At 48.9% G+C, this 21,966-nt stretch overlaps 2 protein-coding genes across 2 annotated transcripts; one reads left to right on the top strand and one right to left on the bottom strand.

The window, feature by feature from the left end:
- Positions 1-1,514: 1,514 nt before the first annotated feature.
- LOC125552253 (type II inositol polyphosphate 5-phosphatase 15-like) lies at positions 1,515-13,631 on the top strand. The gene is made up of 11 exons (XM_048715747.2): positions 1,515-2,425; positions 6,435-6,687; positions 6,792-7,599; positions 8,350-8,471; positions 8,562-8,646; positions 10,553-10,718; positions 10,873-10,907; positions 11,009-11,258; positions 11,928-12,051; positions 12,661-12,991; positions 13,141-13,631. The coding sequence occupies exons 1-11, from the start codon at positions 1,594-1,596 to the stop codon at positions 13,366-13,368; spliced, it is 3,234 nt and encodes a 1,077-aa protein (XP_048571704.2). The 5' UTR covers positions 1,515-1,593; the 3' UTR covers positions 13,369-13,631.
- A 1,066-nt stretch (positions 13,632-14,697) lies between these two features.
- On the bottom strand, positions 14,698-19,416 carry LOC125552257 (putative disease resistance protein At1g61300). The gene is made up of 2 exons (XM_048715751.2): positions 18,246-19,416; positions 14,698-16,699 (listed from the first exon to the last, which is right to left on the bottom strand). Exons 1-2 carry the CDS (start codon positions 19,263-19,265, stop codon positions 14,969-14,971), a joined length of 2,751 nt encoding a protein of 916 aa, XP_048571708.2. The 5' UTR covers positions 19,266-19,416; the 3' UTR covers positions 14,698-14,968.
- Positions 19,417-21,966: the final 2,550 nt, after the last annotated feature.

The following is a 21,966-nucleotide window of genomic DNA, read 5'->3' as shown; positions in this document are numbered from 1 at the left end:
ACATTAACGATGCGCGACCCATCACAAACAGTTCACTATTATAGAACGTGTATGATGGGCAGCTCATCACAAACGGTTAATCGTTAAGATACCGCGGGAATGCACCTTGAGATACCGCGGGAATCAACTGCACGTAAACATAAAAAATGCCCTGACAAACATACCCAAAACTTCTGGCCCCCGATACTCCAGGGGTAGGGTCCGCGCGTGGTTCCATGAAACTCAAAAGGTTTGCAATTTGTTGCAAACCTTCTGGCAAACCCCGAAACCTTCCTCAAAACTGTTCCAAAACTTGCAGTGTAGAGTCCGGGCAGCTTCGGGGAATTGCTAACCTTATGTAGAACTCGAAACCTACTAGGAACTTTGCCGAAACTTTAGGGGGGGGGTGGAACTTCAGGGCCACGCAGAAAATGTATGATGACGATTGGATTTGGGGGTTGGCTATAAATAGCCTCCTTCCGCGCGAAGAAAGGTGACGACTCCATTCTATCTTCTCCATTGTTCTAGCTTGACTTTCTTGAAGATCTCCCTCCGCTTCCACTCAAACTTCTTAATATTTTGGGAAGTGAGAGGGAAGTTCCCGATCCACACTTCAACCTAAGAAAACATTGATTCCCCATGTTGTTTCCTTGGCGAATCTTGTTATTTTTTGAGGTTGGAGACTCTTAGGCAGTAGGAGTCCTCAGTGAGAAAATGAGTTGTGATTTCCTCATCGTCTGTGAAGGTTTGAAGGCCGCCTCCAAGTTTCTGGGAATCGCCTTGGTGATGATATCTTAAAGAGAACATGTTGATCTTTTGTGGTGTTGGTGTGACTTTGTGGTAACATTCATCTCTCCAACAGTAACTTGGTTCTCTCCAAGGAAGTGAACATCGAAATACATTCTCGTCACTTGTGTATTCATTTATCCCGAACCCTGCTTCTTTATCTGTGGTCTATTTTGATTGTTAACCTAGCAGGCACCATATAGCTTGTGTATCTCACGATGATTCGTCTCATATTTATATTCTGCATTGGCTAAACTTACTGATAATCAAAGTAAATTTTGCAGATAGCGGGCTGACGTGGGTACATGAGTTGCAGCAGAATCTTGCCTACACAGATCGATTCGGTGTACGCGAGATTCCAGCGAAAACATAATAATAATCTCACGCGGCGGCAGTGATTCAACCAGATAAGGCCACGATATGGCATAGTTCGCAACGGACTCGGAGGCAGCCGACGACAGAAGGAGAGCTCATAGCAGACGAGTACACGCAGAGGACTAGGGTTTCCAATGAACCACGTCGACAAAGTTGCACATCAGATTGAATGACAACGATGATCGTATGACCTGACTTTTGATGCCAATGTTGAAAATTGTGGGCTATGCGGTCATAATAAACTCAAAACGTGCTATGCTAGCAAGGATTTGTGTGTGTGTGTGTGTTTCTTTTGGCTGAAAAAAAAAGACGTGGGAGGAGAACCGTGGGATGAAGAATGAGCGGGCGGGAGCACGGATGGGACATGGGAGCACGTCCAGGGGAGTCAAGCCGCGTCCGCGCAAGTCCTTTCTCCCTCACCTACTTGTCAGGCTGTCGCCCCCGATCTCCGCAATGGCGGATCCCGGCGATACCGCGACACCCGCCGCCGCCGTCTCATCCCCGTGGGACGACGTCCCCGACGACTTCTTCCTCTCCGCCTCCATCTCGCCCCCTACCCCTCCACCAGCCCCTGCTCCCATCCCTTCCACCTCCCCTCCCGCTGCATCGGCTCTCCGCTCAGCATCCCTCCCGGTCACCTCCATCCCTCCTGCATCCGCCTCCGCTTCCTTCTCCGGTTCCCTCCACCGCGCTATTGCCCCTCAGCCCATCCACCCCAGCCACTCCCTCCCGGCCTTCTCGGCCGCTTCTCTCCCCGCGGCAGCCGACGTCTGCCCTCCGCCCCCGGGCCCCCACCATTCCAACTCGCTCTCGGAGTTCGCCGCTTCCGCATCCCAATCCCGCGTCCACCGCCCTCCCCCTCGCGCCGCGGTGCGCGCGGACCGCCCGCCCCCGCTGGAGCTGCGCCCGAGGCCATCGAGGGAGTCACAGTCTGGCATCGCCCTCTGTGCTCTCGCCTGCTGTGCTGCTCCTGGTGCCGGGACCTCCACTCACCTCTGGGCGGCGGGCGAGGCTGGCGTCAGGGTTTGGGACCTCGCGGATGCCTTCCGATCACCCACGCCTCCGCGGCGGTGGGGAGACGAGGCGAGCGCGCCCTTTCGGGAGTCGCGCAAGACACCGCCTGCAATCTGCCTCGTGGCTGATCCCGGCCGCGGTTTGGTGTGGAGCGGGCACACCAACGGGCGGATCATGGGTTGGGGTGCTGACCCAGGTCCGGAGGCCGGGGAGCGCATTGGGTGGGATGCACACCGTGGACCAGTATTTGCGATGGCCATCTCTCCCTATGGTAATTCCCCTTGGCTCAGTTTCATGTCAATCAGTATGATTTTCATGCAACTTTCTGACATTGTACATTGCAATTGATCACCGTGGTTAATGACATTCGTGCTTACACTATCACCATCTGTAAACCAGTGGCTGAAACATATCTATTCAAGGTAGTCGAAAATATGAGCAGGAACACACAGTTTATTAATTTATCAACATAGAAGGGACTCTGAATAGCTTAGTTTATTGTAGAATATAGTAGGGTCTATGATGCCCAACACTGCTGTAGTTTATCTTTTACCTGAAATATTGCAGTTAAATCTAGAAATGTTGAAGCAAATAGCTATCCGACTTAAAGCCCTGTCCGAGCAATGCAATGTATCCTGTGAAATCAGTTATCTATATCCAGCTATCTAGCCACAAGGACTGCAGACCTCTCCATGTGGTATAATGTAATAAAGTTATCCACCTAATTGGTTTAGAGAATTGTTTCTATGCTCTCCCACTTAAAATTTGCATGAATCAAGAAGTACCCAGTGTTACTAATCTGTGAGAGCAGACTACTAAGACCCATGGATCCAAGTCCAAACCCATGCCCTCCCTGTGTTGATGCCGTTATCCTCTGACCCACATCACGACCAACCACCACTTCAACATGATCTGCCTCGAGCTCTGACTTCACAACATACTTTTATCACCAGCCCCATGGATCTGTGTGCTGCACGCCACTGCAAGCAGCCTCCAACACATCACTTCTGTTAGGAATATGCAACTTGTATTCCCATGAGGTATCATGGTCTGATTACGAGATTCAACATGGAAGCAAGGTCGAGACAAGAATATGCAGAGATGTAGCTACTTTGCTCCATTGTTAATTAAGATAAGCTTAACAAGAGCAAATAGGGGCCGGACGTCGAACAGAGGCGGCTAGGGTTTAACGCAAAGTGAACAAGATGGTTTCTAGGGTTTTCCTTCCTTGTTTATATAGTCTGGAAAGTAGGTAAAGTGAAAAGTCGGTAAATGCAAGGGATGGTAAAGCAGCTTGTCTGACAGCACGTTCATCCCAGAAGTAGTATTTTTGACGGGAGACGTTGGATCAAAGATAGTGTTGATCAAGATGGGCGCGAAACAGTAAGTGAGTTGCAGATAAAGTAGCTGGCGTTAGATGAGGTATTCAAAGGGAACGCTTTGCGCATGACTAATTCCCCCTACTGAAGTTCAGACCTGTCCCTTAAGTCTGAAATGCTTCCGGATAAATGTGGAGTGCTCCCAGGTTGCCATTTCCAGCAGTATGTTCCTCCTTTTGACGCGCCACTGAATCACGGGAATAATGATGTTGCCCTGGACATGCGGGATGAGTCTGCTCTCCAGTAGTTCTTCTGGTTCCACCAATATCGGGCCATGGACATGCGGGATGAGCTTGCTCTCCAGTAGTTCTTCTGGTTCCAGTGTTCCACCAATATCGGGCCATCAACATTCAGTAAAAGTAAAGTTGGGTTTGGAATTGCTTTGGGACCTAGGTGTTTCTTCAGCTAGCTAACATGAAATGTTGGATGCAACTGGCAGCCCTCAGGAAGTACCAACTTGTAGGAAACAGAGTCCACTTCCGCCAGCACTGAAAATGGCCTATAGTATTTGGAATGCCTGTGGATGCGGCGGCCGGAACTTGAAGGGGAAGAGCGCCTCTAGGCAGCAGCAACGCCGGTGGCAACTCTGCTGACACGGACCATGACAAATGCCGCTACTGCGGCAAGGCGGGCTAGTGGGCCCGCGACTGTCGAGAGAAGAAATGTGAAGAGGCTCACATCGTGCAGGTGGACGACGAAGGTCTTGCGCTGCTGATGATCGAGGAGATGTCGCTTACGTTTATCACTGAGCCGTCCGAAATCCCTGCCATGGCAGGGGTTTTGGGCCAGATCGTTGCCACGGCAACAGAAAATGCTGTCACGGCAGCCCCTTCCACGCCAACGGAATACGCTGCCATGGCAACTGGGAGGAGGGCGTCTACCTTAACGAGCACGCGTGGGTGGTCCTGATGCAATCACCTGAGGATGCTGACGCCACCTTGTACCTCGACACTGGGGTGGCGGATCACATGAACAGCGACATGGTGACGTGCGGAGCCGAACCAGACGGTGCCCGGCACCTTCAAGTTCGGCAATGGCTCCACCGTTGTGATCAAGGTCGTTGAGGGCAACTCGAGAGTCCAATAAGACATGCAAACAGAGAAGTTCAAGGTCGTGGAGGGCAACTCAAGAGTCCACGACCTTGAACTTTTCTTTGGGAGGGGGTAGGTTAATTCACGAAATTTGTTATGATTTGACTTACTTGGGATTATATTTTCACAACAACTGAAATATTACCTGTCAGTCTGATCCAAATGGACTTGTATTACGCTTGCTGTAAAATGGGATATTTCATTTCTCGCGAAGACATGCAAACAGTACACCTGCCAAAGACAGTTTCACACATTGTTCAGTGCACTAGTTTCTGCACTAGATTCACAGAATTGTTTTCACACAGTTACAGCAGACTAGCTTGCTAACAGCTTACGAGAAGTTTCTTTTTTGTTAAAAGGGGCCTGGCAGCATATTGGCAGCAGTGGGCATGCAACTACTCATGCAAACCAACTCCCAGAGTTCACCCTCTAGTATCAACATCCCCAGGACAATCTGTTCTGGAGAGATTTTAATTTTGGTCAACGAAGTACCAGTACTTGTCCTGACATGCTTCCATTCTTCTTTTTCCAAATTGCTAGAAGATTAACAACAAGTCCTGAACTATATTGCTAGAAGATTAACAACAAGTCCTATACTTATTGTGCTATGCTAATAAAACTCTGCCATCCATCTTAACACAACCAAATATTGATAGTGAAATCTACAAGGCAGATAAGGCATGCAACTATTAGATCCGCAGCATGAGCTGCTGAAATTTGTTGTTCAGGTAGCCTATGGGTGTGTTTAGTTGAGGAACCAAGTGGAACGGAATGGAATGGTTCCATTCCATGGGAACGGGTCCGTTCCATTCCTGTGTTTGGTACCAACAAAAATACGAAACGGGTTGGTTCCGTTCTTGTGTTCGGTTGGATAGATGGAATGAAAAATGGAACCCCATAAAATCTGAAATTTTGGCAGTATTTCATTTGTATTTCGAAGACAAACAACATAACAATATATCCATACATGCATACATGCCAAGTTCACTGCCATACATGAGTTCACAATACCAAATCATCCAGCAACAAGTGCATCTGTACATGCCAAGTTCACTGCTAGCAGCCAATTGCTGCCTTCACTCCTCATTCGCTGCTAGCAGGAAAACCAGACGTACCATCCCTTCACTGCTAGCAGCAGAACCAGACGCAGCAGCCGCACCGGTCGTTCCTTGCACTCCGGCCGTCCCGCTGCAAGTCGCCTCGCCGCTGCAAGTCGCCACTCCTGCTAGTTCGCCGCCGCGCCGCCAGTTGCCGCCCCGCTGAAGGTGGCCGCCCCTGCCAGTCCTCCGCCCCGCCGCCAGTTGCCGCCCCGCTGAAGGTCGCCGCCAAGATCCTGATGCGCGCCATGACGGAGGAGAGACGATGGGGACGAGAGGGATTGCGGCGCCGGAGAGGGGGCAGATCGAGATGTGGGGGCGACGCGGGAGGGTTGGCGGCGCTGAGAGAGGGAGTCGCGAGAGGATAGGGCTGGGTGCGTGCGAGGGGCTCGTTCCTTGTCGTCCGCCCGAATTGGAGGTATCCCTCGGTTCCGCATATAGTGCGAATATTCCGTTTTTTGGGATTGGTGGGTTCCGGTCCGTTCGAGTAACTAAACATGGAAATGGGCTATAGGAACCGGATGGACCCATGACGTTCCACCTGATGACAGCAACTGAACACACCCTATATGTTTAAGATGGTGGCTTGCTGCTTGCAACTTTATGATTCTTCTTCATAGCTATACTATTTTCAGCAGTTAGAATTCATATTGTTGAACAAGCTAACTGCAGTTGGACTAGTTCAATTCTGATCTTGTTTGCATCAATCATAGGTGATTTATGGTCTGGATCTGAAGGTGGAATAATTAAAGTATGGAATGGAGAAGCAATTGAGAAATCTCTTGCTTTAGAACGAGAAGAAAAGTGTAAGGCCTCCCTTTTAGTTGAAAGATCATTCATTGACCTTTGGACCATGGTCAGCGACGGAGGGGCCTGCCCCTTACCTTCCGTAGATGTAAAACTTCTATTGTCTGACAATTCCAGATCGAAAGTATGGAGTGCTGGTTACCTCTCATTTGCACTCTGGTACACTTCATGTGTCCATTCACCTGTTACTGTTGCATTTTGCTTACACTAGTCCAGCTGTTCGTATATTTGTGTTTATTCTTGTTCCCTATTTTGCCGTATAGGGATTCTCGCACCAAGGAGCTCCTGAAAGTGGTAAATGTGGATGGCCAAGTTGATACTCGTTTTGACGTCTTATCTGCTCAGGATCCATATGGCTATGAAACAAAACAAAACCTTTTCTCCTCTCCGAAGAAAGAGAAAGCTCGTAGTCCTGTTAATTTTTTCCAGAGATCACGGAATGCTTTGATGGGAGCAGCTGATGCAGTTCGGCGAGTTGCTGCTAAAGCAGGATTTGGAGATGATACTCGAAGAACAGAAGCATTAGTAATGTCAATGGATGGGATGATCTGGACAGGATCTGCAAATGGCTCAGTTGCTCAATGGGATGGTAGTGGTAATCGTTTGCAAGAGTTTCAGCATCATTCATCTTCTGTTCAAAGTATTTTCAACTTTGGCACAAGATTGTGGGTGGGGTACATGGATGGCAACATCCAGCTCTTGGACCTGGATGGCAACTTGCTGGGGGGCTGGATTGCACATAGTAGTCCAATTCTGAGTATGGCTGTCGGAAGTTCATATATATTTACATTAGCTGGTCATGGGGGAGTCCGTGGATGGAATTTATCATCTCCAGGGCCTGCTGACAGCATTTTGCGTTCTGAATTGACGGAGAAAGAGACATCATACAAAAACATTGAATACATGAAGGTGTTAGTATGTTCTTGGAATGTTGGGCAAGAAAAAGCATCTTATGAGTCACTAAGAGCTTGGCTGAAATTCCCAACTCAAGAGGTTGGGGTAGTAGTAGTTGGACTGCAAGAGGTGGAGATGGGCGCTGGTTTTCTTGCAATGTCGGCAGCTAAAGAAACGGTAAAAACGATGAGTTAAAAAATTTAGGTTTTCGTCGTTTATTACATCATTGTTGTTACACATAATTATCTATTATCATGATATGTGCTGTGTTACTGAGGGCTAGTCAGATTGTTGCAACGTGCACAAAACCAGAATGTTGGAGCATTTTGTGATCAACTGGTTAGTTGGCAATTTCTGTGGCATGAATAGTTTTTTTTCTTTGCGGGTAACTGTGGCATGAATAGTTGAATATATTGCCTTGTTGTGCAATCTTTTGAGCTTGAATAAAAATTTACTCGCAATCCTATTTTATGAGCTGCTATTCTATATCAAATGACTTGCTTTCAATTGGAGGCATGCAAGCCCTGTGCCACAAAGCCACTGGGACAAGGTGGCTTGTTTACCACTCCATCTGTTCCAAAATATAGTGTTTTGTGTGTGCCAAAAAGTAACTTCCATCAAGATTTACCAAGTTTATAGAGAAAAATATCAACGTCAATAATACCAAATAAATACAGTATACAAATATATTTCACGATGTATCTGATAATATTTGTTTGGTATTGTAGATGTAGATATTTTTCTCTATAAACTTTGCAAAGCTTGACTTCTGAAAATCTATATGCCGTATATTTTGGAACGGAGGGAGTACCTGTTAAGAGTTAATTCTCATGTTAATTTTTTAGAATATTAATAAACATAAATATAGAAAAAATATATGCTATTTTTTGCTAGCTGTAATCCTGATATATTTTCCACTGGCTTTAGGTAGGGCTAGAGGGAAGCCCAAACGGGGAGTGGTGGTTGGATGCAATTGGGCAAATCTTGAAAGGCCACTCTTTTGAGCGTGTTGGTTCAAGGCAGATGGCTGGGTTACTTACTGCTGTATGGTAATCTGTCTAGGACTATTTTTCGGTATTTATCCTTCTGTTTTTTTTTCTTCGTAATTGTAGAAGTTATTGAGTTTTTTCTTTCCTCAGGGTAAGAACAAATCTGAAGCATTTTGTCAGTGATATCGACAATGCTGCAGTAGCATGTGGATTAGGACGCGCTATTGGCAACAAGGTACTTTTGTTGTCTTGTTAATGTATTCTTTTTGGCAACAAGGTACTTTTGTTGTCCTATTAATATATTATTTCTTATTCATAGCAGGTAACTTAGACATGTTGTTTGTGACTTGATGTCAAATGTCAATATAGTTTTTATTTCAGCTCACCATTTTGCCATCATACTTCATCAGCCATTTATTTTTAAGTAGTGTTTGATTTAAGTGAACGTTCTCTGCTGGTTGTTATATATGCCCAACTCCTTTGTTGTGTAAATACAACTTGATCTAGATATTAGGCGTGAAGCCCCAAAATCTTGCTGTGAACTATGTGTTCCCTATACCATGTCAAACCCGCCTAATGGGATCACATAGAGATCGTGGCGATTGCTTCACGATGATGAAGAGATTAGGGTGCTAATATAAAGGCTGGTGCAAGCCATTTACTTGCTGTTGACCATTGGGACGCTTAAGCCTTTGCGCTGGATTGGCCCCCGCCGCGTGCTGGCACGAAATTCACGGTGCAGTTGTGGACCATAGCATGTGGTGCAGTGATTGTAGTTTCTGCACCTCCCATGACAGGCGAATTGCCCAGCTTGGCAGCGGGTTGTTTTTCGATGACTATTGCTTACCAGACGGGAGCCCGCTGCAGCAGGCTTGGCAATCAGGTTGACATGTACGGCAGCCTTATGACCATTTCTAAAGTTCTGGTGCTTGTACCTCGATATCTGTTCACAGCGGCTCCTGTGATCTGATGAAGAGTTGGATCTGCTTCTTTTCTGTCAGAGGATCTGCCGTGTAGCAGTGTCAGAAATTGCTCCTGGAACTGACACAGCGAGCCACTTCGTCATAGAGACACCAATGCCATGAGGGAATTGCTAGTAGGGACGGCCTGAAACTGGTGTTGAAAAGCTAGGTGAAGTGCTTCCAGTTTGGACACTGTCATGTCAATCCATGTGGTGCTACCATGTTTGTGCAGCCCCTGTCACGTGATAGGACACTAGCCATACCTTCCTGTCCATCATCTCCTAAAGGTTGTTTGTAGCAGTTCAGCTAGGGTAACAATCTTCCTTGCCATCAAACGTTGAGAAGTACTTGTAGATGCGGTGTCCAGTCTGCAGTGTGTTCTATGGAGGTGGCAGCAGTGGCTGTTATCAGAGAGAAGCCATGCACAGCTTTCGGATCTGCCAGGATGCCCCCAGGGGAACAAGTTTTGAGTGAGAGGACACCACTACGGTGATCTCGGCATGTGCCTTCTATTCAGTTAATAGCAGCTGTGTGGACTGCTGCTGATCCACCCTGCTGATCTTGGTATTGATCTGTTAGTCTGATTCAGCCTCTCCGATAGCAGCCATCTGGCTAGCGAGATTGTCGCTGCCATCCATACCTTGATCTGACAAGGAGCTGCCACGGCTGTATCAGGGGCTGCGCCTGTTACCAAATTGTCATGAGCATAGCTTTTCAGTGATGGAAGAAGGCCGAGGCCGAGGTCCTCTACATGCAGGTGTAACAAGATCTGTGTAGAAGAGATGATAGGGGTATGGAGAGTACTTATAGGCACCTTATATAGAGATGAGGCAGCCCTATTAGCACACTGATTTCATCTCTACTTCTAACAGATGCAATTAACTAAAACTAGGGATATAATCTTGCGATACCTGATGTAAACTTAACTGTAACCAAAGCGAGTCATATATCCTCCTACTGTGATGTATCCCTCCTGGACAGGACTGTGCACATTGCTCATGCTTCCTGGTTGGGCATGGCTGCCTTTGGGCAGTTATTACGGGATGCTGAGTAGGCATGGCACAATTTTGCTTAAATATTCGGGTCATTTAGTTGTGGGGGAGTATAGAAGCAGCATTATGGCTTCATTTTAGTTCAGCTTAGTTTACTAACATTTTGTAATGTACTTCACTGTCTCAGGGAGCAGTCGGATTGAGGATGAGAATACATGATAGAAGCATTTGCTTTGTAAATTGTCATTTCGCTGCACATATGGAAGCTGTGAGCCGGCGAAATGAAGACTTTGACCATGTCTTTAGAACAATGACCTTTGCCACCCCTTCAAGTGGATTATTGACAACATCAAGTAATTGTTCAATCTTCTTGTTAATTTTTCTGCATGATGGCGTTCAAATTTGTAAATGTCTGGCCAACCTTGCTAATCACAATGAAGAATCGTGCCAAGAATTCAGAACTTCTTAATCTTACACACTGTTACTCAACTTCTTTTCATGTTGCAGTTTCTGGTTCTGCCGGTCAGCTTTTTCAAGCAAATGTATGTTGTTGCTTCCCTTCATTTTAATTTTGCAGTGGATAGAGTTGTTTCTAGATCCATTATCTGAGATTGTAAACATTACCAAAATGTTGCTATGATAGGGATCAAGAATGCCTGAGTTGTCAGATACGGACATGATTGTCTTTCTTGGTGACTTCAATTACCGGCTTTACGATATTTCGTATGAAGAGGCGATGGGGCTGGTTTCCCGGAGACGCTTTGACTGGCTGAGGAAGAATGACCAGCTGCGAGCAGAAATGAGATCCGGGAGAGTCTTCCAGGGATTACGTGAAGGAGATTTCCAATTCCCACCTACTTACAAATTTGAGAAACACAAAGCTGGCTTATCAGGTATAGTTATTCTGATGATAGTTGCGTGAGGCCTGCTTCAGTAACCCCCACCCTGCCCTTCTCTAAAAAACTTTGAAAATGCATTTTCGTTCAATAGAAGATTACATGGTATCCTTATTTTTTTGTGCATCCAGTCTTCATGGTTAGAGGTGCTGATTTGCATGGATAGGATTTCCTTTTGCGACGTTGTAGACAACTTTATGTACTAACGTTATATAACATGTACTCCCTCCGTCTGAAAATACTTGTCATCAAAATGGATAAAAAGAGATGTATCTAGAACTAAATACTTGTCATCAAAATGGATAAAAAGAGATGTATCTAGAACTAAATGTAGATGAATGAGAATGCTAAAGTAAAATTTCTAGAAGGGTATGAGACTGTAATCTGGTAACAACCGGAGGAAGTTGATGTAAAGATAAGAAGTGAGGCTAGCTCACTTGGTTAGGGAGTGAATGTATAACCAAGCCACTGGTGTATCATTGATCTGCATCAAAAGTAGTACACTCTTTGGGGGGTGTACCATGGCAAACCTCTAGTTATATTAGTGTGTGCTTATCACAGCAATAATGTTTCATATGGTACCAATTTGATCCTTATGAGTTGATAATACTCCTGAACTCCTGATTTCTGAACACTTCGTTTGAACAAACTTTTCTCTTATTGTAGGGTATGATTGTAGTGAGAAGAAACGCATTCCTGCCTGGTGTGACCGAGTTCTATACCGTGACAGCCGAGCTAGTTCAGGAACTGAGTGTTCTTTGGATTGTCCTGTGGTTTGTTCAGTATCACTGTAAGTCATTTGTTGTTTGATTATCTCACTGGATAAAGAATATTAGTAGGGCACAAATAACGCGCGAACATGTGCTCGATTGTCCTAGAGCACGATGTTTCCTCCACCAGTCCATCTCTCATTTTGCTATTTGCATGCATGTAACTTGAAAGTTAAAACATTCTAACTTTTAAATATAAAGCCGGTTTATGATCTGTCTTCACCGTTGGCTTTGTTTTGACGAGAGCTCAAAAACCAGACCCCATGTTGGTATGTTTCGATGTTACCACCTGACAATTTATAAAGTTGCCACTGGATTAGTCTAAAGTTGCCATGTGGTGACTTGTTACAAAATAGGGTGGCAACTAATGCATTACTGCCTGGCAACAAAAGAGTCCAAATAGGTTTCTCGAAACATAGTCAACTGAGATCTTATTTTAAAGCACTTGTCTTTACGAAATCAGTGGTGAAAACAGATGTCCAATCAGACAGATGGTTTGAACTATACAATATTTTTTATTTCCGAAATCAGGTTTTATTTGTAGTAGTCTTTTTGTCCTGTGTACCTAGCATCCATTTTTCTGTTAGTAGATAGAAACCTTATGGAACTGTATTGTTCTATATTTCAAGGTATGACTCTTGCATGGAAGCAACGGACAGTGATCACAAACCTGTAAAATGCCTGTTCAATTTGGATGTTGCACGTGTCGACAAACAGACAATGAGGCAGAAATATGGGGAGATAATGAGTTCGAATAAGAAAGGTTTGCACTTGCTTCAGGGGCTAAAAGCATTCCCTGAAGCAAATGTGAGCACCAATGACATCATTCTGCAAGACCAAACTCCCTATGTTTTGAAGCTACAAAACAGAAGTCCAGAAGACAGGGCTTGTTTTGAGATAACTGGCCAAGCACCAAGTTCCTCTGGCTCAGATTCTGCTGGTTTCCCTACTTGGCTCAAGGTTGGGTTAATGCCTTGTTCTGACTCTCCTTGTATCGGTTCACTTCATTTTAGAACAGTCTAATTACTGTAAGATGGTTCTGCTTATTGATGCTTATTCAACACCGAGCTTAATGCTTGAGCACTGAGTGAAACATGTCTTCAACTCAGGTTTCTCCAGCAGCTGGTATAATCTGCCCTGGACAGACGGTAGAGGTCACTTTGCAGCATGGAGACCTGCGTGGAACATCGTGGAATAATTTGTCTGGGGCTAACCAAGAAAAGGCAGCACAGTTATCGGTGAAAATAACTGGGGCGTGTTCTACCGTTGCCAAATGTTACGGAGTACGTGTGCAATGCCAGAAGGGCCGGAGCACATTTCCTTTCAAAAGGTTCTAAATTTGTTGATTGTTCTTTTTTGTTGTGCGGTCGTGAGTTGTGAGGTTAGCTTTTAGTTTGATTAAAGTGTGCATAGAAAATGTTGTGGCAAATGTTCTTATTTGTGGTACCGAAGTACAAAACCAAGGCTTTTGTACTCTCGATATTCCAGGACATTTTGTACAGGAAATTATTGAAATCATGTAATCCATTAACTCAGTTTACAGAAAGGAATCCGTCCAGTCCAGTAAGAAGGAATAGAGAAGAAGAAAGTCACTCATCAACTCCTACTTTGGTTATTGAGACTTGCCCGTGTATCTGACCGGCCAAATGACTACCGGATCATCGGTCTACTCTACCTCAATTCACCATTTCGAACTTTATACAGAAGGTTTTTCCGTACCAGCTCCTTCTACCTATACCGCAGATGAGTGATGCTAGAGGGAAGTAGATCAATAGGTGCCGCTTGCTTACTACAGTGACAAGGAAATCAAACAAAGTAGTGGCCTGCCACTGAGAGGAGATCTAATTTTTTACCCCGGGGTTGTGATGCGGGCATGCGGTTACGAAGTTGCGTGTTTACTGTATGCATGATTTTGATTCTAAGTAGGGAAATATGTGTGTGCGTGACATTCTTTGTTTCGAAGCGTATCTGAAGTGATATACTCCCTCCGTCTCATATAAGAAGTTAGTATATCCCATATACTCACATATTGAATGTAATAACGTTTTACATAAGGTTTCATATAGTTAGCATTTTGGTAGTTTCCAATGTGGTACTCTCGTTTTCTTAAAGCATCTTAAGTTCTTCGTAAACTGGATGTTAGGGTCATTGGCACAAGTCCCGTGCATTGTCACGAAGTCAAGGAGAAAAAAAACAAGGAGTTAGGCCACCACCTAGCCTCCTTCGGGTTTGTAGGATATTTATAGGAATTGTATAAGGTAAGAAAAAAAAAATCTCTGAACCCCTTTGGTTCGTAGGAATTGATTCCCATTGTAAGATAGGAACCAGTTCTACACATTTTCAACAACAACAATAACAACTGTTTCAAATAAGTTAGGGTAGGATATACTTGAAAACCACAAGATCTCAAAACTAACTTATTGCTCTAACACGTGGACATCTAACTTCCACACCTCCCTGTCCATCACTAGTTTTTTTTTATGATATTCCAGTCCTAATACCTCTGGAAAATTAAATATATTATTGTGCAACTAGGAACAAGTTTCACTCAAATATGACATTATCCCTCTCATTTGCCAAAGGCCATTGTGCTAGCTTTTTGAAAAGAAAAGAAAGACATGCCAGGACAGGTTTTAGAAGAAAAGAAAATGCATACACATCAGCCGTGAGGCTACTACTGCCAACATACAGTAGTATTGATTCTTTACTTCAATTGATTGATAGCGGAATACAAGAAAACCAAAACTAAGAAAAGAAAGCCCCAACCAATCTCCTTGTCTTCTCAAAATAAACTCCAAAAAATTACATGTATGCTTTGTTCGTTGTTCCTGGCCATCCTACCGGCTACCGGGGTACCACCCAGACTTATTTATCACCCACCATCAAACAGGCCAAGGACGCGCCAAAACTCCAATTCGGTGAGCGCGCGCGAGAGGCTCAGAGCAGCACCGGGACGAAGCAGGCCTTGACGTCGTCGCTCGCCCACTGCAGCCCGTTCCACCAGTGCTTGTCGCCCTCCACCCTCACCCTGCCCTGCCCGCCGGCCACCGGCCGCATCGGTATGCGCCTCAGCCGCGAGCACCCCCTGGTCTGCAGCCTCCGCAGCTCCGGGAACGCGCACTCCCCGCCGCCGCCGCGGATGTCCTCCAGCCTCGGCAGCCCCAGCAGCGCCAGCAGCCTCAGCCGCGGGAACGTCACCACCTCCTCCGCCTCGCTGCCCCCCTCCGCGGCGCCGCCGACCAGCCTCGTCATCCCGTTGCAGCCGCTGAGGTTGAGCGACTCGAGGCACGGGAGGTGCTGCACCCAGGTCATGTGCGTCAGCGCGTGGCACGCGCCGATGGCCACCTCCCGGAGGTTGGACGCCGCGCCGTGGGACCACTCCATGACGCGGAGCCTCGCGAGGAACCCGAACTTGACCACCTCCAGCCTCGGCGCGTGCGCGTCCGCCACGATCTCCTCGATGTCGGACGAGTACACCGCCAGCTCCCGCAGGCCCTCCTGCACGCCCCCCAGCTCCGCCGCGTGCTGCGCCGACAGCAGCTCCAGGGTCCGCGCCCCGTCCAGCTTCCGCAGGTGGATCGACCGGGCGCGCACGCCCGGCGCCAGGCGCGCCAGCCTCCGCGCGTCGCCGGTGTTGTCCATCCAGATGCCGAGCCACGGCATGCGCGCGCCGCTGCTCTCGAGGTCGTCGATGACCGGCGCCACGTAGTCGTCCGCGACGGAGACGATGCTCGCGGTGAACAGGTCCAGCACCTGCAGCCTCGCGAGCCGCGAGATCAGGCCCGGAGGCACCGTGATCTGGATGTAGTAGTTGTCGCGCAGGTGGAGGTACTTGAGCCGGCTCAGGTTGCCCAGCTCCATGGGCAGCGACAGGATCCTGTTCCTGGACAGGTTGAGGAACTCCAGGTTGACGAGGCAGCAGATCTCCATCGGGAACGCGTCCAGTATGCCGGTGTCCTCCAGGTCCAGGTACGTCAGCCTGGTGAACTGCTGGATCGCCTGCAGCATCCTCCGCGGCAGGGCGCGGTTGCACTGCAGCATCAGCGACGCCGGCTGCGCGTCCGAGAGCGCGCCGCCGGCCTTGGCGGGGGCCTCCTCGATGGCGTTGTGCATCAGCGAGACGCGCTCCGCGTCGCGCCACAGCGCCTCGTCGCGGGGCGGCTCCCGGAGCCCGACGCCCGCGCGGACCAGCCACTTGCCGGGCGCGAGCTGGAGCGCCGCGTCGCGGACGGCGTCGTGGAGCCGGACGTGCGTGTCGGACGGGCACATGTTGTGCCGGTGGTTGTCGCCCTGCTCCAGGAGGCGCGCGGCCTCCAGGATGGTGACTACCGTGTGCCCGAACCGGAGCGACTCGTCGACGTCGTCGTACTTGGGGAGGAGGCCCAGGCCGATCCAGCACTGCACGAGCTCGTCCCTGGAGATGTTGTGGTCCTCCGGCCAGAGCGCGCAGGTCAGGAGGCACTCCCTCACCGTGTCGCTCTCGAGGCTGTCGAAGCAGAACTTGACGAGAGCGTGCGCGTGCTTGTCCTGGCCGGGCGCGGTGCTCGTGAGCTGCGGCGTCTTGAGCTTGTCGAGTGCATCGCCCCACTCCTCTGCTGTACGTTTGTTGGACATGGCACGGCCGACAGTGGCGAGGAAGAGAGGCAGGCCCTTGCATTCTGCAGCCACCTGTTTAGCAGTAGAGCAAAGCTATTAGAGATTTAAGTAAAAATGTTTATGAAGAAATCAAATGCTCATCTGAACATCTCAGACGCAAGAAATTACATGTAGTATTTAGCAAGGTGCAGAACGATTGACAAGGTCACGATTTTGTAGATTGTGTCACTACAATTGTCATTCGGGAGTCATAGAATAGTTTTATCTTAGCCACCCACACCCAATCAATATATTATCATCTTTTTCTACTCGCACCAGCAATATCCATGAAATATCATATATGTTCTGAGAACTTCTTAAACACCAAAGGCAAATCCGAAACCTCGGCCCATGCCGTTCCTTGGCATAACCTCGCAGCTAGAGGTGCAATCGCCATTCTTGATGCAAATTCAGAGCTTATGATAAGAGCTAAGTCATACAGTCACTCCAGCTCAGATATGGATTCCATTTGTATCTGATATTTTTGTTCGTGCTATCTGATTATCTTGTAATCATATTCATCGTACACTAGTGCTTGGTACATTCAACGATAGCCCAGGAGCCGCCCTACCAAATTATTTGCTAACATGATAGCCTAGGAGCCGCCCTACCAAATTATTGGCTAACCTGGGGTTTGATCCTTGGTGCCGTCCTAACCATCCAACCACAAGTTGGTTTTCTGCTACTGATAGGTTGGAGATACATTTGGACAACAACCAATTTTGTGTTGGCATGCTGTTGATCCCTTGGTGACGGAGGAAATTCCTCTGTCACTAATGCGCGGCCATGTTTGGTAGGGCTGGTGCAGACGCAATCTAAACAACCTCCATAACTTCAGCCAGTTCCCCTCTGCCTAACACACAAGGGTCGGGTGATGAATTCCTTTGTTCCTTCCTTGGGAGTTCTTGACTTTTGGATGTGTTTCTTTGGAGGTCTTTTGGAGCCAAGACTTTGCAACGAAGATGGCAATGTGTTTTGGAGCATTATTACTTTGTTGGAAAATAAAATGTGTGCACGCGCCCTTATCAAGCTTCTACATATTTTCATGTTGATTGTTGGGGAATTTGTATACTAATCCTTGAGTAATCCCTATCGGGAATAAGCTCGTTCGCCACCAAGTAATTCTCAAGGTATTATCAAAATTGATTCATATAACTAATATTTCAAAGTAATAAAGCTAGCTAACAACACCGAAATCCGTTGGATAAGGTCTGTTCATGTTATTCCTTTTGGGGTGAATTTCTAACTTAGAACCAGCATCACTATTGGTTGATAAAGTGGAGGGAAAGCATGACGCACATCGATAAATTGGTGTATAAAGTGTGGATCTGTACATTTTGGTCAAAATTCACAACTAACTCTTCATCTGACAATTTTTCATCGAAATTTTGTTTGAAAATTTCAGGACATTTTAAACTGCCTTTTTGAATTTCTCAAATCAAACGAGTGTGCGTGCCCCACGTCCATGACCACAAAATCTGCACTGCTGTTTCAGGAGAAAGCCGCTAACAGACAGAAAAAAAAGAGAGCAAATCCGAGTTTTCCAAAGTAGGCAAAGATGGATCGAGTGACTGATTACCTGTCTTGCAAGTGTGGAAATTTGGGCGTCGCCGCGGATGGCCTCCTCGCCGGCGTTCGCTTCGAACAGGCTCCACGCATCGTCTTCGTTCAAGCTCTCCATCTTGATCTTCTTGCGGCAGCCCATGTCCGCGCACACCGCCTCGCTCCTGGACGCCACGACCACCTTCCTCACCCGGCCGGCCACCACCCCCAAGGGCTGCGGGATGCCGACCCTCTCCAGGTCCAGCCGCTCCCACACGCCGTCCAGCAGGAGCAGGAAGCTCTTGTCCCTCAGGAAGCTCAGGATCCCGGCGGCCTGCGCCTGCTCGGTTGGCGCGTCGCGGAGGCCGAGCACGGCCACGACCTCCTTCTGGAGTTTCGCCACCGTGCAGTCCCTGGAGGCCGCCAGCAGGAGGACGTGGTCGAAGAATGGCGCGACGCGGCCGCACACGTCGCGCACCCGCCTCAGCACCGTGGTCTTGCCCACGCCGCCGGCGCCCCAGACGCCGAGCGCCGCGTCGCAGTCGCCGAGGAAGCGGAGCGCCTCGTTGAGGTAGGGCCTGGCGGACCCCGTCTCGGGCGGGAGCTCCAGCTCCTCGGGCTGGAGGAGCAGCGGCGGCGGCGCCTGCGGCGCGGCCAGCGCGGCTTCCAGCAGCGCCGCGCCCTGCTCCTGGATGGCGCGCACGATCTTGAGCTGCTTCTCGGCCAGCCCGGCGACGGGGCCCGTGGTGAGGAAGTAGTGCAGGAGGCGGACGACGTAGAGCTGCCCCGCGTCGTGCCGCGCCTTGACGGACGCCACCTCGTCCTGCGCGTCCTGCACGCGCCGCAGCCACGCGCGCGGCTGCTCCGGCTCCGGCGCGCCGTCCAGCTGCCTGAGCACGTCGGCCCGCAGCTGCAGCAGGGCCTCGACGGCGTCGTCGAGCTCCTTGACGCGCTTGTCGCCGTCGGCCAGCGGCTGCCACCACTTGCCGAAGAAGAGCACGACGAGCGCGCCGCCGAGAGCGAGCGTGGCGAGCACGGCCGCGAGCTGCATCTCCATCGCCGATCAGCAAAGGCCAAGCGCGAGCGCGGTCCGGTCGATCTTCTCCGGCACGTTGCGGATCTAGGTAAGAAGGTCGTGGAAGGCTGCTGGCTAGGCTGGCAACGGCACCGGTGCGCGGTGGGAGGGACGAGGATGAGGGGAGGCCGGAGGGGGGTTTAAGTGGGGGAGCGGGGAGTGAGTGAGCGAGTGAGTAGTTGAGGTGGTGAGGCGTAGTTAATGGCGCAATGAAGGCGTGAGAGAAATCGGTTGGAAGAGCTGTGCTGCAGCTTCGTTTCGCCGGTTGGACTCGGTCACGGAAAAGGTCTCCACGCCCACGCTGGCCATGCAGCCGCGTTGCACCCTCCACATGGCATTCACGGCGCCATGGCCGCATATCCGCTGCCCGCTCAGCTGCTCTCATCAGTGAGGGAAGACAAACGGGGGGCGCGCCCATTGATTTTGCTGTCTCTTGTAGGGAGGGGTCGCCTGGCTAGGGGTTGGGTTAGGGTTAGGGACAGGAAGCATACAAGTGGCGTGCGATAACCACTCATCGCGTTCACACATTTTTCTCTTCGTTCGATCGCCGGCGTCGATTGTATCAACTCCGAGTGGGCACCGGTGAAAGCAGGGCCACCGTGCGGGAAGAAGAAGAAGAATGGAGGGTGATTCAAGGATTGAGAAACTGATGGTTCGTTGGTTGGGAAATTGACGAGGCTACGATCGTTTCCCAATCCCATTTTCTCTTGTTCTGTATTAATACCATGTAGCCTTATATTTTAGGGCGTCGACCAGCAACGTGAAGATCCAAATACGAAGAGTCTAGTATGAAAACGACGAGTCAAAATGTGTACTCGCTGCATCCACAGTGCAGTGATATCGACCGTAAGTGAAGATGATCCAACTGCCGACTGGGATGAAAATTTATTTAGAGAAAGTAGCACTCCTGATTTCATCTTGAAACACATGTACTCGGTGAGGGAGTCTTGGATTAAGGGGTCTTCGGGCGTTTGGTCTGTTATCCATGGGCCGGACTGATGGGCTGTGAAGACATAAAGGCCGAAGACTGTACATGTGTCCGGATTGGACCCTCCTTGCGTGGAAGGCAAACTTGGCGACCGAAGATGAAGATCCCTTCTTATGTAACCGACTCTATGTAAACCCTAGATCCCCCGATGTCTATATAAACCGGAGGGGTTAGTCTGTAAAGCATATACTCATTACCATAGTCATACATGCTAGGCTTCTAGGGTTTAGCCATTACGATCTCATGGTATATCAACTCTTATAATACTCATATTCATCAAGATCAATCAAGTAGGAAGTAGGGTATTACCTTCATAGAGATGGCCCGAACCTGGGTAAACATCGTGTCCTCCATCTCCTGTTACCATCGATACTAAACGCACAGTTCGGGACTCCCTACCCGAGATTCGTCGGTTTTGACACCAACATTGGTACTTTCATTAAGAGTTCCACTGTGCTGTCAACGAAAGGTTCGATGGCCCCTTCAATCGTCTATAGTGACGCTGTCCAAGGAGAAACCGTCCTCCCCGGATAGATTTTCGTGTTCGGCGGCTTCGCACTGTGGGCCAACTCGCTTGGCCATCTGGAGCAGATCGATAGCTACGCCTCTGGCCACCAGGTCAGATTCGGAAGCTTGAACTACATCGCGGATATCCGTGGAGACTTGATCTTCAATGGATTTGGGACCGCAGCCATCGCCCCCTCGCCCCGATGAACATGACTTAAATCTGTCATCGGATCACATCCAGGAGATGGTCCCTATTGCTGCAACGGCCTTAGAACCGGAGCAGATCGTGCCATCCGGGGCCACCGAGTCCGCGGCGTTGGAGCCGCACACGGACTCGGCACCCCACAATATTTGCGTCAATGGAACTCCGGACTCGTCTCCGGCTATAAGTCCCGGACCGGGTACGCATGCGGACACCGAGATGGATCAGTTATCGATTTTCGAATTTAGCGCCGCAGACATCTTCTAGCACCCACCTTTGGGTGATGTGCTAAACTCTTTAAAGAACTTGTCCTTGGAGAAGGACTCACAGCCGAACTATGTTCGGTTCGAGCCAGAGGCTGATGATGGGAAATTTCGCTTCCCACCCGCCACCCACTTCATAGCCACCATTGATGACTTAACCGACGTGCTTGATTACGGCTCCGAAGACATCGACGGTATGGACGACGATGCCGACCAGGAGCAAAGCCAAGACCCGCCATTTACTGGACGTTGGACGGCCACCTCTTCGTACGATGTGTACATGGTCGACACACCTAAAAAAGCTAGCGACGATGACAAAGGAGATCCAGTTGCGAATAAACCTTCTGAGACATAGTCCAAGCGCCGGCGCCCTAAACACCGCTATAAGCCTCGTCGCTCAAAAGATGACGACACTGGCACCGGAGAAAATAGTACTCCGGGCGACGCCGAAAACAATGAAGACCCTGTCGGGGCTGCATCCGAACAGGAGGAATAAGACAACGGGCAAGATAACCCTGATAAACAGGCCATGCCCAATGATCCAGATGATGATAGTTATCGTCCAGTCTCTGAGGATGATGAGAGCCTCGGCAATGAGGACTTCATCGTGCCTGAGGCACCCCTCGAGCAGGAGCGCTTCAAGCGCCAGCTAATAGTCACTGCAAGAAGCTTGAAGAAAAAGTAGTAGCAACTCCAATCTGATCAAGACCTGCTCATTGGCAG

Source organism: Triticum urartu, chromosome 4A, assembly GCF_056163025.1.
Source record: "Triticum urartu cultivar PI428250 chromosome 4A, HENAU_Tu73, whole genome shotgun sequence".
Taxonomy (NCBI): domain Eukaryota; kingdom Viridiplantae; phylum Streptophyta; class Magnoliopsida; order Poales; family Poaceae; genus Triticum; species Triticum urartu.
The sequence above is the reverse complement of the archived record's forward strand: the minus strand, read 5'-3'. Positions and strand labels throughout refer to the sequence as shown.